This window comes from Anser cygnoides, chromosome 7 (assembly GCF_040182565.1).
Source record: "Anser cygnoides isolate HZ-2024a breed goose chromosome 7, Taihu_goose_T2T_genome, whole genome shotgun sequence".
NCBI lineage: Eukaryota > Metazoa > Chordata > Aves > Anseriformes > Anatidae > Anser > Anser cygnoides.
Window position 1 is genome coordinate 27775490 of NC_089879.1, and position 15946 is coordinate 27791435.

Below are 15946 nucleotides of genomic sequence, written 5' to 3' on the forward strand. Positions count from 1 at the left end.
GGCTCCTTCATATATTATAAAACTCTTTTGTGACATGGATGTGAAAGCTTCAGGAATTCTAGGACATCACTTCAAATTAACGCAGGCCCATGATTTCCTCCCTGGCATGTTTTGCAAGTGCCCTCTTTGATCTGGTGCCGTGCAGTACAGCAGGCCTAGAGCTATCTCCATGCTTGTACTAGCTGTTGAGGTGAGTAGGGTGAGGAACAAATGTTTTCAGCCGTTGGCTCAGGTTTCACAGATATATTGCTAAACAGCATAGTAAGAGTGAAAGGAGAAAATCAACCTGATGCTTCTGTAGACTTACTGCGAATGACAGTTCTTGTTGGAGCATCTGTTCTGGGTTAGGTCAGGTAGAGAAATGCGTTGGAAAATGTAGTGATGGCTGTAGCAGTATAACTTCAAGGGGACCGTGTAGTGTTTTTAAGAAACCAAAAAGTACATACACCATGGGACTGGAACAGAAGGGTATTGATACAAGTTCTTAACAATGTGAGCATTTAGGGAGTCAGGACAATATTTACTATGAATGTCAGGCAATTCCAGCACTGGTGCATTAAGAGCATCCCTGAAACTATCGGTGTTGTGTGTACTAATGTTGCTGTCCTGCTGTCTGACTTAGACAAGCCTTTGTACATGTGAAAATATAGCACAGATTAGTTAAATGCCCCCAAATATCTCGTGTTGTATTACTCAGTTTAGTTCTGCAATTGCTTGAAAATGACTGGATGTGGCAGGGGAAGCAGATACAATACCCAGATACCACACAGTGGACCTTGTAACACACATGCTCAAATTAAGTGGTTAGGAAACTATGCTTTATGGCTCCCTGGTGCTCCATGGAGTGCTGGCTGGTCATATAATGATGTCTCCTCCTCCTGGTGTTTGGCTGCTGCATTGCACTGACGATAGGTAAAATGATATAGCAATATATCATAATATTGCTCTTCCATTTTATACTTACCCCATAGTACTTACCATCCAGTGGAAACGTGGATGTTACGGTAATACAAGTTCACAAAACAATGAAGATGAAAGGAGGGAATAAAGCTAATCTGGTAGATTTGGTCTTATGCATTATTATTTTTGAAAACCATAATTTTAAAGTTAACATTACAGCAGAAACCAACACATGAACAGATTATTTTTTGTTTCCAGTGTTGTTTTTATTTCTTGATTTGTTTTTTGGTATTAAAATCATAGAAGAAATTTGCTATATCCGTTTCGGTTTGTTTAATCTTAGAGCAGATGCACAGAACTGGATTTTAGACTATTCAATATTTTTCTCAAGAACTGTAATTTGTTTTGATGTCTTGAAGTGATCTTTATAAACTCTGCTCGTCAGTGTTTCAGGATTGGCTTAGCAGGAAACGGCTGCACCTTAGCAATAAAAAGCTTCTTTCTTCTGTTTTTGTTTAACTTTGCTTAACCGACGAGCTTTCCAGAGAAGTGTTGTCAGGCAAAGAACTTTTTTATTTGCAGGGGAAAGGTATAGAGGAAGGCTTGTTATTACATTATGCTTAAAAATAAATCAATAAATAAATAAACATCTTTTTCCCCACCTTCAAAAAAGAAAAAAAGTATATAGAATGTAAGATTAGCCTCAGCCTCCCCAAAGGAGTCATTTGAGTTCAAGATTCAACTCAGTTTTCCTACTGCAATCAGCTGCTTGTTCTGGTCTTTACAAGAGCAGGAGAGCTCAGCTGGTTAGCAGACTTGCTTCAGTTGTCTATAAGACTGTGAAAGGTTGGGCAGTTTTATAACATGGTACCTTAAGTCACTTTTTTTTTTTTTAAGTGAAACTGGGCTCATGGTGTAATTCACCCAATTCATCAGCCCATTACTGTAATGCCATCTTGTATCACTCTTTAAATATTCAAGTATCAGGTACAGATTGTTGCATGAGGATTTATCTCCTTTGAATAATAACGTAGTTGTGGAATAAAACCTGCAGCAAACATCATTAAATAAACTTGTATGTGTATGGTATGCTTGAAGTTCTTACCTGTCAAATGTTAATCTATTTGATTTAATTTTTTTGCTGGTATCTATGGTTACCTGAGTTAATGGGATATAGAGCACTTATGGATGAATTACTTCATCTCCTATTTTTAGACAGAAGAATTTAAATGAGCATATCCATCAGATATGCTACAAGCAGCTGTTAGTTATTTCAAACGTTTACTTCAGCAATGCGTTGAAAATCTGGGGAATATTCTATAGAATAATTTTGGGTTTTCTGAGTATCGGAACTAGGCATATCCCCATGGGATCCAGTGTGTAAACTTAATTTCTGTAGGTGTATATTTGACATCTGTAGCAGACTTTTGACATTTGGTTGAATTGTGTAAGAAGGAACATGGCTGATCTGTCCTCACTGTACCTTGAGGAGTGCCCCAAGGCCACCTGGAGGTCAGTTTTGCTGTCTACCCAGACAGTGAATGCAATCCTGGCTGTAGCAGTCGGCTTCCTTCGAAACACAGGGTGCTCTGCATGCCACCCTTGTGTAGCACCCAGCTGCTGCACGTCCTTACCATGCAGGAGGCTTCGGGGCTGGCTGGCCCTAGGGTGCCAAAACTCATCATCCTCGTGGGATTTGGGATCATGCTGCTCTCGTGGGCTATGCTAGTGTTATAACAGCCCATTGCTCATTTGGTCTGGTTGAAATGTATGTGCAAAGATATTTCAGGGGGTCTGGTTTTACTTTTGTAAATAAAGTGGTGTTAATTATTTTCATTTGTTCATCACATTGTGATGAACAGCAGTGCTTTCTGGAAAATTTTTCAGTTGTGCTCTGTGAGACTTCTATTAAAATCTTCCGGTATCTTACACATGAAAAATACATAAACAGTTTTTTCACTGAGTTAATGGTAAGTGCTATTTTTTACTGTAGTAATGCCATAACAAAGAAACTAGATACTATGAAAATACCACTGGATCTAGTCTAGATGATAAAAATCAGTTGAACTATGTACCTGAACAGAAGGGAAAATCTCTTAACAGTGCTGCTGCATGATGTTTGTGATATTAGTTGAATGTTAGAACTAATGATTTGTTAGTTCTGAATGACTTATTATATGTTTTTAATTGTTTCTATCTAGCTCTCTCTAAATAAGGCAAAACTAAATTTTGAAATGACAAATAGGATTTTTTTTGATACTAGACCAAAAATTTTTTTCATTGGAAATCTGTTCAGTAGAACTGTATGAATTACTTCTACAAATGCTACTTTAAATGTGGACAAGGTATGTTTCTTTTTAAATTACATGTCACTGTAGCATTAGCACTGAACGTCCTGATTCACTGAAATGCAAGTAAAATAGATGTATGTTTAGAATCCATTGCATAAAAAATGACCCACAGGAGTATGTTAGGAGATCTAACCATAAAAATACGATTGTCCAGATGAAGATTTTGGAGAAAAGGAGCTGGCTATTGCTGTTACTGGTTATTCACCGAACTGCTATGAAGTAAGATGAGATGAGCTTGTAAAGGCAGAGGGAGGGGAAACAGAACATACGTTCTGTAATTTAGACCCAGACTGCAATAGTTCTGCTCCATTCTCTTATTTTCATATATTGTGTCATTTGAATTGTTTTATAAGAAAATATTTTCATAAGCGATTACTGACCTTACTTAGTTCTTTTTTTTAAATAAAAAGCCAACTTACACCCCCATTACACTGTCATTGGCCATAAGTTGATATGAGTGAGCTGAAGCAATAACTCATTACCACAGTTTGTCGTTTGTAGGAAACCAGAATTCGAGCTGTGGGTAAGGACTTCAAGAGAAGAACTAATAACTTTTCTGTTATCAACCCTGTGTCTGGAGAGGCTGCGACTCAACTTTTTGCTACTGACAGTAGGGAAGAACTTCATAACTGGATGGAGGCTTTCTGGCAGCACTTCTATGATCTGAGTAAGTAAGCAGGCAGCGCTGGCACTATGCCCTTCCAAAGGGATGTTATGTAACATCAAAGGAATCTTTGAACAATTTGAATTGGAATTGCCTCATAATCCTTTGTTTGCAACATTGAGAAGAAAAATGTTCTTTGGAATAATATTGGGTGCTGGTCTAAGCCACTGGAAGACAAATATTTAACTAAACTGGTGTCCACATGCTCAGCCTGGCTTTTTGCAGGAAACCAGTAGTAGAACATGTCCACCAGTCTCAAATGAACTTGGCCTCTTTTAGCATCGTTCTGGATATTTTTAAGGACTGCTAAATTCTTACCATGTCTTTCTCCACTGTAGCTGGGAGGGTCCACCTCTACCTGCGCATCCTGTCAGTGGTGTGTGGTGTGTTGGTTTTGTGGGATTCAGCATGTATGAGGCCTGGAAGTCTTAGTGGGAATTGGTGAGGGTGTAGGATTCATTTGGGGCTTTGGATAGGATGCAGATTGAGCCAGCCCTTGAAAGTAGGAACATGTATGTTCCTTGCCCAGCAGCATTATGGATTAATTAAACTGCTGTTTGCTGCTTTAGGGATTACTTGATTCTGTTGGTAATTCTAAGGTTTTGGTACCCCTTGCCACAGGGGAGTATGCACACCTAGCTGAACAGTATGCAAATACGTACTGCTTACTTGAAACTGGCAACAGCTGTACCTGAGGCTCTGTAAAATGATATAAACGAAATAAATATTCCAATCACTTTTTTTTTCTGTGTTGAATGCTACAATGTTTGGGGATCTTTGCTGGTTAGCTTCCTGAAAAAAAAATTAACTATCTTACTGACTTTGGCTAACCTCTGGAACAACACTGTTCTTACATGAGAAGAAATTTTGCTTCTTGGTATGACAGTGAAATGCTAGTGAGGTAGTATATCGTGTTGCTTGTTTAACACTAACATATATAGTTCCTTTAATTAATATTTAACTTGTCTTCATCTTTTTCCTCTGCTTTAGTAGTTTTACTCACAAATTTCTTAAGAGCAGAGAACAACAGTCAGATATGCTGTCATTGACAAAGTACAGTTGGTTCCTTATAGTCCTTTTCATCAGGGCAGAAAACAGAATGAGGCAGACTAACGAAATACCAGTGTTTAATCAGAGGCCACACCAATGAAATCAGTGAACTGAGGTTGTGGGACCTTGGTATTTTATTTTGTATTTCTTCTACTTTTTAGCTCTGAGTTACAATGAGAAGAGGCTCTATCAATTAAAGAAACATACCAAGCAAAAACTAGGGCATCCTCTTTAAATTAGCTGTGGAGTGGGGTAAAAAGAACTAGTACTTATTCATTATAGATAGAATACCCATGGATTTTTTTAAGACGTTTTCCTTAGGTTCAGAGAAAATGGGTCACTTGGCATTTAAATACATTTTTTCTTCACTGGTTTTAAAAATCTCTTAAAATTAATGTGCTCAGAAAACTTAGAATGATTGGTATGAACAAAGTAATTTTACTGTGTCTTGTTTTCCTTAAGGTCAAAATCTATTAATAGAAAAAGAGGTTTCCTTGTCTGCTAACAGATAAAAGGGAAGTTATCCTCTATTAAAGACAGAACTGTTCCTTTACTTTAACAGTTGGATAATATCCAGCTTGAGTATACTGGTGTTCATCCCCTGATAACTTTATAAGCTTCCTTAACGTTAAAGGGTGATATAAAAAAAAAAAAGTGATGAATTTATACTAGGGTTGGAGATTTGAAGGCAAATTATCATATTTAATGTTTATAGTATAACTACTGCTGAGATGCTTCAATTAAAGGTAGTACCTTACATATAAGCTACTATACCATATATAGTATAGCTTAGCATGCTGAGAGTTGGTATGAGATCAGAGTTGAAAATACTGAAAATGCATCCTGAGTGTTCCTGCTAAGGGAAAGTAAATGCTTACTGTTTAGCATTTCTTTGGAGATAGTTTCCTAACACAACCTAACGACTTCAGTTTTTTCAAGCTGAATTGTTTAAGTTCCAATCATTGTTCTCTTTTTTCTCTCAGGCCAGTGGAAACATTGTTGTGAAGAACTTATGAAAATTGAGATTATGTCACCACGGAAACCACCTTTGTTCTTGACAAAAGAAGCGACCTCCGTCTACCATGATATGAGTAAGTGGGATTTGTCTTTTCAAGTTGCAGGGTAACAGAAACAACATTGTCTGTATTCAGATGGCTTCTGGTGTTGATGTTGAAACACTGAGTTCTTCAAGGGCAATTCAGACAATGAAAGATCAACATAATTGCATGCCAAGGAGTTCACATTAAATCTGAATTTGTAATAGCACAAATAATTTCTTTTTTACCTTGACTCAAAAAATCTGCAATCTGAACTCTAACTAGGGAGCACTGAACACATTCAAAAAAGCCATCACTAGAAGTAAACGCTCACCATGATAATAGTGTAAAGCTCAGAGAATGTAAAGGTAAAATAGTCTCCCAAACAATAATGTCTTTAGTTTCATGAAATTAATTTGGTGTTCTTAAAGCTATTTAAAGGCTTAGCTAACTTAACTTACCTAATTATTTGGTCTGTCATAATGATGTTGAAAAACACACTCAGAAAATCTATCTAGCATGTATTTGAAACTACTATTTTTGCAGAGCAAAATGGTACACAGCAGGATTACTTTAATAGTTTCATTACAGAAATAATATTTACAGACTAGAAAAAGTAGGTCACTTTATTTTAATGAATCCATTGCAGTATTGGCTAAAAAACACTGTACAACTTTAAATGCCTGACTGCTTGCTGCTTCAGATTGGAATTGTGAAGATGCTCAAAATGTCATGTGGGTCACCGAGTTACTGTGCATCAGAGCACTGAACAGTCAAAAAAGTCCTCTCTGAGCTATGAACGCAGAACAGTAAGGGAGTAAATCAAATATATTGAAGTTTTACAAAGGTAATGCTGTAGCATAATTCTGCTCATACTCAAATATATTGCTGTGGAGCAGAATACAAATGCTGTTTCATTCTTTATATGCCAGAGTTTTTGTGCTTATTTACAGTATTCATATGTAAAACCCTGTGTTTAAAATTGTGTTAAAAATCCTTAATGTGTGACCTGAAATAGAAAAGATACTGCTGTTATTTTAGAGGCCAGCATTACTGCAGTGTACATAAAACAAACAAACAAAACTCAATATGAGAGATCAGAAATGGGGCAAGACAGTCTTAAAGCACATAAAGAAAAATAGTAAATGTAAAGATGTCCCATTTTCTGCAGGCTGGAGGCACAAGAATATTTAGTCATAGATGTTTCCATGGGCCTTTTGTGAAACAAAATTTTACAAATACTATACAGCAAAATATATCTAATTTCTTGTGTGTGTATATATGTATATAGTACCTTGTTTTTTTCTACTTGGTAAGAAATACCAATGCCTACCCTGTTCTTTCAATTCCAGCTGTCACACAAACAGTTCCCTCACGTCACCTCAGCCTTCTCTAGGAGAGCATATGTAATCATTTCCATTTTTTTCCATTAATACTCTTAGTAGTAGTCCAGGCTTCGTGAGACGTAGTTAATAGTTTTCTCTTCTGAATAGTAATAATGAAATAGGGAGGAGTAAAATCATTGGTAACATTTTAATCTGAGTTAATTGCTGTCCCTTAAAATTACAGGCATTGATTCTCCAGTGAAATACGAGGGCTTAGCTGATATCATACAAAGAAAAATTGAAGAGAGTGATGGCGAGTTCCTGCTTTGCCAGCAGAAAGAGTCTGCATCTTCCTTATGGGCCTCACTCTTTGATGGATCTCATGAGATGGTTGTTCAGAAAAACATGCATCCAGCCCCCAGAAGAGATACTGCAAGTCCCAGTGATGGCAGAGGGAAGAAAAGAAGAGCTCCACCACCACCCTCTAAGTCACCATACAGTACAAAAACACAAGTGGACACACAGCAACTTGCCTTGCAACTTGGCAAGGAAAACTGGGAGAAACATGACAGCACACCTTGTAGTAGTTCTTTGGATTCAAAATTATCTATGGTAACACACATGCAGACACCTGTTGCTGCTCCTCGCAAAATTGGTCCTTGTAGAAAAAACAGTTTATCTGACCATGGAAATACCATTTCTTTGGTTGCCAAGACAGAGTCTGAAACTAAACCAGTACCAACCCCTAGGCAGAAGTGCATCACAGAAATGCTAGACCCTAGATCATGGTTGTAGCCACAGACATAATTATTAGCTTAAAAGAGTCCCTGGAATTTTAAGTTCCTCAGTCTTAATACTATAACTTTTGAGTGAAAATAGATCTTACCATACAGCTTGTAAGTATTGAGTTTAAAGTCTTTTTGGTTTAGTTTTCTGTCTTTTAGCCAGGATGTTACTACTAGCTGCATTCTCAGCTGTACTCATTATTGCTAACATCCAAATAATTGCACTGGTAATCAGGAACGGTTTATATGAAATAATGATGCCACTTCTGAAACAGTGGTTTGGTACTTTTGCCTTGAAAAGTTGGCGGTATTCAGGGTACCTCAGTGTCCCTGCACCAGGGATTTTACTGTTGCTTTCTACCAGTCCCTCAGCTTATCCCATCTGCAGCTCCTCAAGCTAGTTCAATTGGGAATTTCACACATTCAGCGCTAGGCTCACAAAAATGATTTTCTTGGGCTCCATGCTTGGCTTCACCTGAAATATTCTCATATCTCCCTCACTGTTTGGGAACCGCTGCTTATAAGATAATGTACTGTGAACAGTTACTGCGCGCTTTTGAATAGCTGTATACGAATTTCTGAAGCAGTTCTATCAATTTAATGTGGAATCTCTTCGGTGCTTCCTGGTGCATGCACTGTCTGAATGGACCAGGATTATCTGTGTACGAGCAAAAATGGAATCCATCACTTTGGCTTATTTTGGAGTAACGCAAACATGTAAAAGCAGTACTGCATATGAACACTCATTTGGGATTTCATTTTTATGGTGTGTTTTTTCTGATGAATGGGGCTCTGTAGCATCACTTCTCCTTCATGGAACCTCTCGGCTGCTCCTGGTAGATAGCTGGCTTGTAAACATGACCGTTACTAGTAAACATGTAGGTTTTTTGTTCTCCCACTCATCATTTCTGAAATAACAGAGAATAAATACTTCAGGTGAAAATACTGAACTTTGATGTTCTTACATCAGACTGCCATTTTTGTTAGAAGCATGAGTTGTTACAGTTCCTATGGCACCTGCAAAACATCTTTTGCATACAGAAAAGGCTTCTCTGCTGGATTCACAGTTTAAATATCCAGCCCTTTCCTTGCTTGATGCATTTCCATCAGAAGCTGGAACTTATCCAGGAGCAAAGGTCTACTCGCAGATTTCCCTCTAGAGCCTTCGTATTCAGACCCGAGTTGAGTCATATCAGCAACTGTATACATCCAGTTCATTAATTTTTTTCTAACGTACAGATGGCTTTGGGAGCTTTACCATTTCTCCAGAAGATACTGTGTGCATGGTTGGTTGGTTTATCTATTTTTTGTCTTTGCTAAGCTCTTGGCTATACAGTTGTAAAGGTATCTGCTGGATTTCCTCCTTAGTTCATTGGCTATTTGGGGTAGGACTTGATGGGCAGATTTCATTTACAAATCCCTTTGCAGGATTAGAGCCCTCTGTTTCTAGAATGCCCTTGTTCCTTCTTCATTTAATCATGTTGCATTTTCCCCCTGAAACAACCATAATAATTCTTACAACAAATCATGCTGTTACTTAAGTGGATGGTTTGTGAATGGTTTATAAATAGGAACAGAAAAACTGAAGAATAACTACATGATTATGTAAATTAGACACAGTCAACTAAGTAGACTGTGCAACTCTGAACAAGAAAGAGGAAAAATAAACACGGGGGAGTGGTGCATATTTTCCAAGATGCAGCAGCAGTTTATTTAACTTTAAATCTAGCCTTAAATGTTACTGTGCTCTGGAAAGAAAGAATACCTTTTTCTTGGTAACCTCCTTCCACTTAGTTGCTATATTTCAAAATAAATCTCTTAAATATATAAGGCAAGAAGGCAGCATAACGAGGATTCATTTTTAAATTCAACAGGCTATTGAATTTCAACGAGCGGTTTCTCTATTAAATTCAGGAGCTTTGTTTTGAACTACAACATACATATTTTACACAGGCATTTAATATTAAAGTCTTCAGGTGATGAGAATTTACTCATACCTCCTGTTGCAATAGTTAATTACCCCAGGTACATTTTTCACTTGATTTTTTTTTTAATTTGCATTTCTAGCTCCACCCTAAGTTATTTTGGTCTTTTTATGCCTTTGATTGCTTATATTGATCTCTGTAGTATCAGCTTTTCTAATTGCTTGTGTGTAGCTATAAATTGTGATTATGTCCCTTTTAACCTTTTCTCTGATGAGATGTACTGAATTCCTTAACTTTCTTACAGCAATGAATGCTATTCAAGACTAATTAGTCTTCACGTTCTTCTCTGTACTTCTCATGTATTGAAATATTTTTGTGTGACCTCTGAATTAGATGCAACATGTCAATAGCGATCCATCAGGACTATACAGAGACATGATGTGATCCTCTTACTCTTATTAATATACCTACCCTATTTCCTCAAAAATCATATTATCCTTTTTTTTCTGCGGAAGAGTTACCTGGGATGTTAGCTTTTATGGCTCAAGTCCTCTTCAGCGTCTTTTAAGAATGCGGTACATCATCCTCTTATTATCCTACCTTATTTTTTCTTATAAGCGTGCACTGTATTTTACCAGCATTAAAATACTGCTTATGAAGTGATCCAGATTGCTCTGTAAAGTGACCTGTCTTCATTCTTTACTACTCCAGTGGTCTGCAAGTCCTTTGCAAATTTATTGCAAGTGATTTTTACAGTTTCTTCCGGATCATTGATTTTTAAAATTGAATGCAAGGCAAGGTTTGTAGAGAGAGCTGATAAGTTCTTATTAGATTGGTGACATGGACGAGGGGGATAGAGAAAAGCAAACAGACACACCATGGAGTTCATGTCGCTTTTTTTCCCCAGACTCTTCAAAAAATTGAATAAGATGGAAATTCCAGGACAAACATGTATGCTTCTTGCTGATTCCCTATTAATGCTGCAGTTTGAAATTACCCGTCTGTCTTCAATACAACAGTCTATATTGATTTTTATCTAGCATGGGTATCTTAAAGAAAATGACAAGTTCATCTGCTTTCCACTAGGTGCCTTAGGGTTCCTGAGGATAACACCTCAGTACAGGTGTCTCTGCAGGCTTACCCTATCAAAGGGAAAAATGCAGCATGTTGTTCAAGACCTATTCTCCATGAAGCTGTGTTGATTGACATTACACATCTATCCTTAAATTAGTCTCATATCCATTTCATTGTATTGCCCAGATCACCACTAAGCAAACGAGGCCATTAATTACCCTGATCATCCTTCTTCAGCACAACAATGTTGTTCTTGCAGTCCTCTGAAATGTCATGACTGTGGTGAGACTTATTAAACTAATTACATGTTTAGGCTCCTACTGCTGGAAAGGCTTCTGCTACCGAATGTAGTTGCTGTTATTTTAAGCAACCACTCACTCTGCAATCCGTATTATGAAGCATCAGTTGACTTCAGGTTTCAATATTTATTGTACTGACTTAATCTTTTTTTTTTTTTCCTGACATGTTGCATTTTATTAGTGCCTTCGAATCTTCTGTGCAGCAGGCTGGTTTCACTGATTAAAAACTGCATGCTACCAGCAAACGTTGATCTTAGCAATACAGTAAAGTCAATTTGAGGGAATACGGTTGTACTCAGCTTTTGTCTACTCAAGAGAACATAAATGCAATAAATGCAGCAAATTTTAGGAGTATAATTACAAGATATACCTGTGAGGAAGCTTTAAGTTTTTTTTTGGCTTTTCTGTATAGTGACAAATTACAAGTATTTCATTACTGCTCCTGGTCCCTTTCTTATTATTACATAGACTTGTTCAGAAATTCGACCTCCTCCTTTGTTTTTCCTCAAGTTTTACAGACCGTAATAAGGATGAATGTTCAAAACAGGAATTCAATAACCAAAAGTCATTTGATTAACATCTCTAAACAATGCAGAAGTAAGTCACAAAGGAACAAGTGATATTAGCCAGCCTCCTGCTGCGATGAGGCTTATAAGACAGCAGAGGCCTGGGGCTTCTCCCAGCCCTTGTAGCCTCATTACCCAACGTTCACGTTTGTGCAAGCAAGTCAGTGCGCTGCTGCCTTGCAGCAGTCTGTGGAAAACCAGTGTGTGTTCAGAGACATTGCACCTCTCTTGAGTGGCTCAAACTACCGAGTGTAGCACAGAGAAGACATCAGTAGACTTGTGCATCTTGTTCATCTGCTGTGGCTGAGCAACATGTGAAGAGGTGCTTTTCTAAGGAACACGTCAAGCCCATTCTGAAAATTGTACCTGTTTGTTCTCTGCTGGAATGAATTAATTTCTTCTTAAAAGCAATTAAGCAGTGGGACTGCAGTCTTGAAGTAGGGTGGAGAAAGTAGTTAACCTGAACTTTTCTGTTAGGAAGCACAACTTAAAAGCAATTGCTAGTCTGAACTGGAATGTAAATTTCAGAACAAGAACAACTTCTAAAATACTGACTGAACAAAATGTGGTTTAGCAACTTTTTAGGTTGTACCTTGTGTCATTTGCTATTCACTTGGTCTTGCAATGGGAGGCGGTACCTTTTGTTATTTTGAAGACGTTAGCTTGAAATGTTTACATTTTTACTAGTTTTGTGACTTTTTTCCTATGGTAACCATATTAATAGTCATTTTACAGTGCTTTATACATATCTAGAAATACTGTCCTAGTATTCAGAGTTGATCTGTAATTAGCGTAGATTGCTGTTAATAGAAAAGTGCAGATTTGGAACCTAATGTATTGTGAAATGTTAGAACAGGAGTCCTGATTTTTTTTGCTGCTAACATAATGTATTTCAATTAAAATGTGCAAATATTTCTTTAAAAAAATATTAAAAGGTGTTTGGTATAATTTTCTTCACTTCTAGAATACATCAAGATTTGCTACAGTTTATAAACCATGGCTGTTGTAAAATCAGAGAACCTATGGCTACCTTCTGAAGAGCTCACATCCTACTTGGCCTCTAGGCTATTTCTGATGGCAGCAAACAACCTTGCCCTTGGGTTTGTAAACAGGAGGAAGAGAGGAAAAAACACTTGGCAGTGAGCATTAATTACTCAACTAGTAGTCCGGTGTATCCAGTGTATTTGTGTGCAGACATCTAAAGTGAGGAACATTATCTGAGGTGCACATTGTTTGCACAAATGCGCCTGAGTGTTTGCTTTTAGCTGCTGTCTCACTTCTCTCCTAGTCACATAAGGAAGTGTGATGAAGCATCTTTTGCATCATTCAGTCGGCTTCTGGTCCCAGGTTGCCAGATTTGTAAGGTGGTTGCAGAAATTGAGCCCCTAACACTACTTACACCCCCCCCCCCTTTTTTTTTTTTTCCTCTTTTCTTGCATAGGGCAGTCTTGTGGTGACTCCTTTCCCCCAGGACAGAGCTCAGCGTAACTGCTTGTTTAAAGCTAACTGTACCACTCAAGTAAACTATAATTTGGGCCTAATTATCACCAATTATCATAAAAGAACTGTAATAAACATAGAGGGAGTTGTTAGATGTTTTAATTTTAGAATATTTGACTGATTTATGAGTCCATGAAAGAAACAAAGTATGATTGATAATTGCAAGGCAAGCCAATGCAGTTGAATGTTTTAATGAAGATCAGGGTACAACTAATGTTGTAGTTTGCTTTAAGCGATCCTAGCAAAGTAAGATATGATGATCTCTTCACATAGCCATTGCCAAATGGTTATATTTTAATCTTCCCACGCATGTATTATATATTCAGAGAAAAATCTGTTTGTGAGACATCAAAATAAATTGTTTTTCATGGGGAAAAAGCAATCTTTCAACATTTTTATATCAAGATAGCTTTCTAAATGTTCTTTATGTATCTCCCCAAAGGGAGAAAAATTACAATAACTAGTGAAGTGTATTTTAGTCTGTTAGAGCTTTTCTTCAGATTTCTATAAACTTACCCAGTGGTGACAAAATCATTTGGAAATGATGGCCTGTCTCACTTGAGGTTTTTAGTGATATTGTCCAACATCACCTGTGCCAAACAGGGAAGTTGTAGAGTCGCTGTTCAGACACAGGTCCTCCCTAGAGCTTAGTAACTCCAGCCTCTTATAGGCATTCGCAGGAAGCCTTACGTCCTGTCAAAGTTTCATGGCATATATGTGTCTGGATAAATGTGTAGAAGCAGTAAAAAGTTAAAATGTCTATATTTTTTAAATTAAATTTTGGCATAATTTTTGCCTTGTTAAACTTGCAGTTTGGTGATATGCCATGAAAATTTTCTTTCTGAATATTAAAATTTGTACATTTTCTTTCACTAAGAGGGAAAAAATCAGTAATAGTTCATTGCCTACATTTTTTTTTTTTTTGTCACTGGCTATAATGGTAGTACCAATATATCAATAACTTTTTTTTTTTTTCCTACCCTGAAGGCAAATGGTCCTAGTCTTATTTTGGATTATATTTTCCATTTTCTAATTAGTGTCTTTTTCAAAATCCCACATGTATTTTGATGATATCTTTTTTGAGATCAGTGCCCAGAGCTGAACAGACAGTTCTAGCTCAGGGGTACTCTTGAATTACAAGAACATAATATTTTAAATAGTATTGTCTACATTTTAGCTGCTCATTCTGCATTAGTGAAAAACAAATGTTTCCATTGATCTGTGGTTGGAATCATCTGTTCTTAAATAAAGACCTTAGAAAAGAAAAGGAAAAGGGATCCTAGCACTGCTGTAGTGAACTTAACATCTGACTTACAAATTTCTCAATAGCGGGGAAAAAATGTGGATGTGAAGCTGGCACAAGTAAGATGCTTTGTCCACACAACATTTGTTTTTCAGATGGTAGCAGCTGCTATGCTTCCTTTGTTTTCGAGCAATCATTACTCTTTAGTCCCTGATGTCTGTATGCAAGGGTTGAGAGTTTTTAAAATAAACTGAAAGCAATTTAATGGACCTTCTCATGATGTGAATGTATCAGCTGGAGTCACGAGAGCTGGAGTACAGTGCTGCCAGACTTGTAGCCCGTTTAGCTGGCTGGTAGGAAAATCTGGTGCTGGATGCAGCTCCTTTGATGATACTGTGGGAATGCGTTTCCTCTTGACTGCTCCAAGGAAGTACATAACGGGTGGAGAAGAAAGGCATGAGAATGAGCATGGTCTTAACATCTTTTCTCCCATTGCTCTGAATCTAATTACAGCAGATTTCCCTAGGGAGTCAGGAGGGGCAATTCAAACAGGAATAACACAGTAAGAGAGCATTGAACCCTTTGTATGAAGTTATATTTTGATGTTTTTCCGTTGAGCCATTTGCTGGGGCCATGATTATTCCTGCTGTAAATCAGTCATGTTGCAATGCAGCTGCCACGGGCTGCAGCACCATGCACTCTGTTAGCATTGCAGTAGGAGCCTCTGCATCCTGTTGGCTGCTGAGGAGGTACAGCAGCTTCGCACGCCAGCTGAGTGTGCCCGTAGGCCGCCTTCCTGGGGAAACCTCAGCCACTGAGGATGTTTTCAGGCAGGGGGATGCCAGGCATGGGTCCCCTTACCTTCGCTCCGAGAGCAGGCAGAAGTAGGCTGCATTGACACGAGGGGTCAGAGCTGGACTCCAGCTTTTTGGTATGTGTTTAATCTTGTTCCTGCTGACACAGCTGAGGTAACTTTAATACACTCACTTCTCGCTTAAAGCTAGTTGTTGGGTCTATGGCAGCTTTCCATTTCTTTCTCCTGGATCCAGACCTACTGACTGAAGGCAGAGGATGTCTGCTCTTCTCACCAGCATGGCTTTTCCTCATGGCATGGGTAATTGGAATGGACATAGGGCAGGCAGGCTCTTCAAAGATGCAAGAAGCTTCACTCAATGTTAGAAGACATTTAAATTGTATCGAACAACTGAAAAGCTTTTTATTAAGGAC

At 37.8% G+C, this 15946-nt stretch overlaps 1 protein-coding gene across 35 annotated transcripts in view; it reads left to right on the forward strand.

The window, feature by feature from the left end:
- RTKN2 (rhotekin 2) overlaps positions 1–12920 on the forward strand; it is a 200009-nt gene extending 187089 nt beyond the window's left edge. For 34 of the 35 annotated variants that reach the window (XM_067001134.1, XM_067001126.1, XM_067001118.1 and 31 more), the window contains 3 exons: positions 3753–3918; positions 5949–6056; positions 7572–12919. In XM_067001134.1, coding sequence (XP_066857235.1) covers positions 3753–3918; positions 5949–6056; positions 7572–8122 — 825 coding nt within the window. In that variant the 3' untranslated portion in view covers positions 8123–12919. Of the gene's footprint in view, positions 1–3752; positions 3919–5948; positions 6057–7571 lie in introns of all 35 variants that reach the window. The other variant, XM_048069624.2, reaches the window with a different exon arrangement.
- The last annotated feature ends 3026 nt before the right edge of the window (positions 12921–15946 follow it).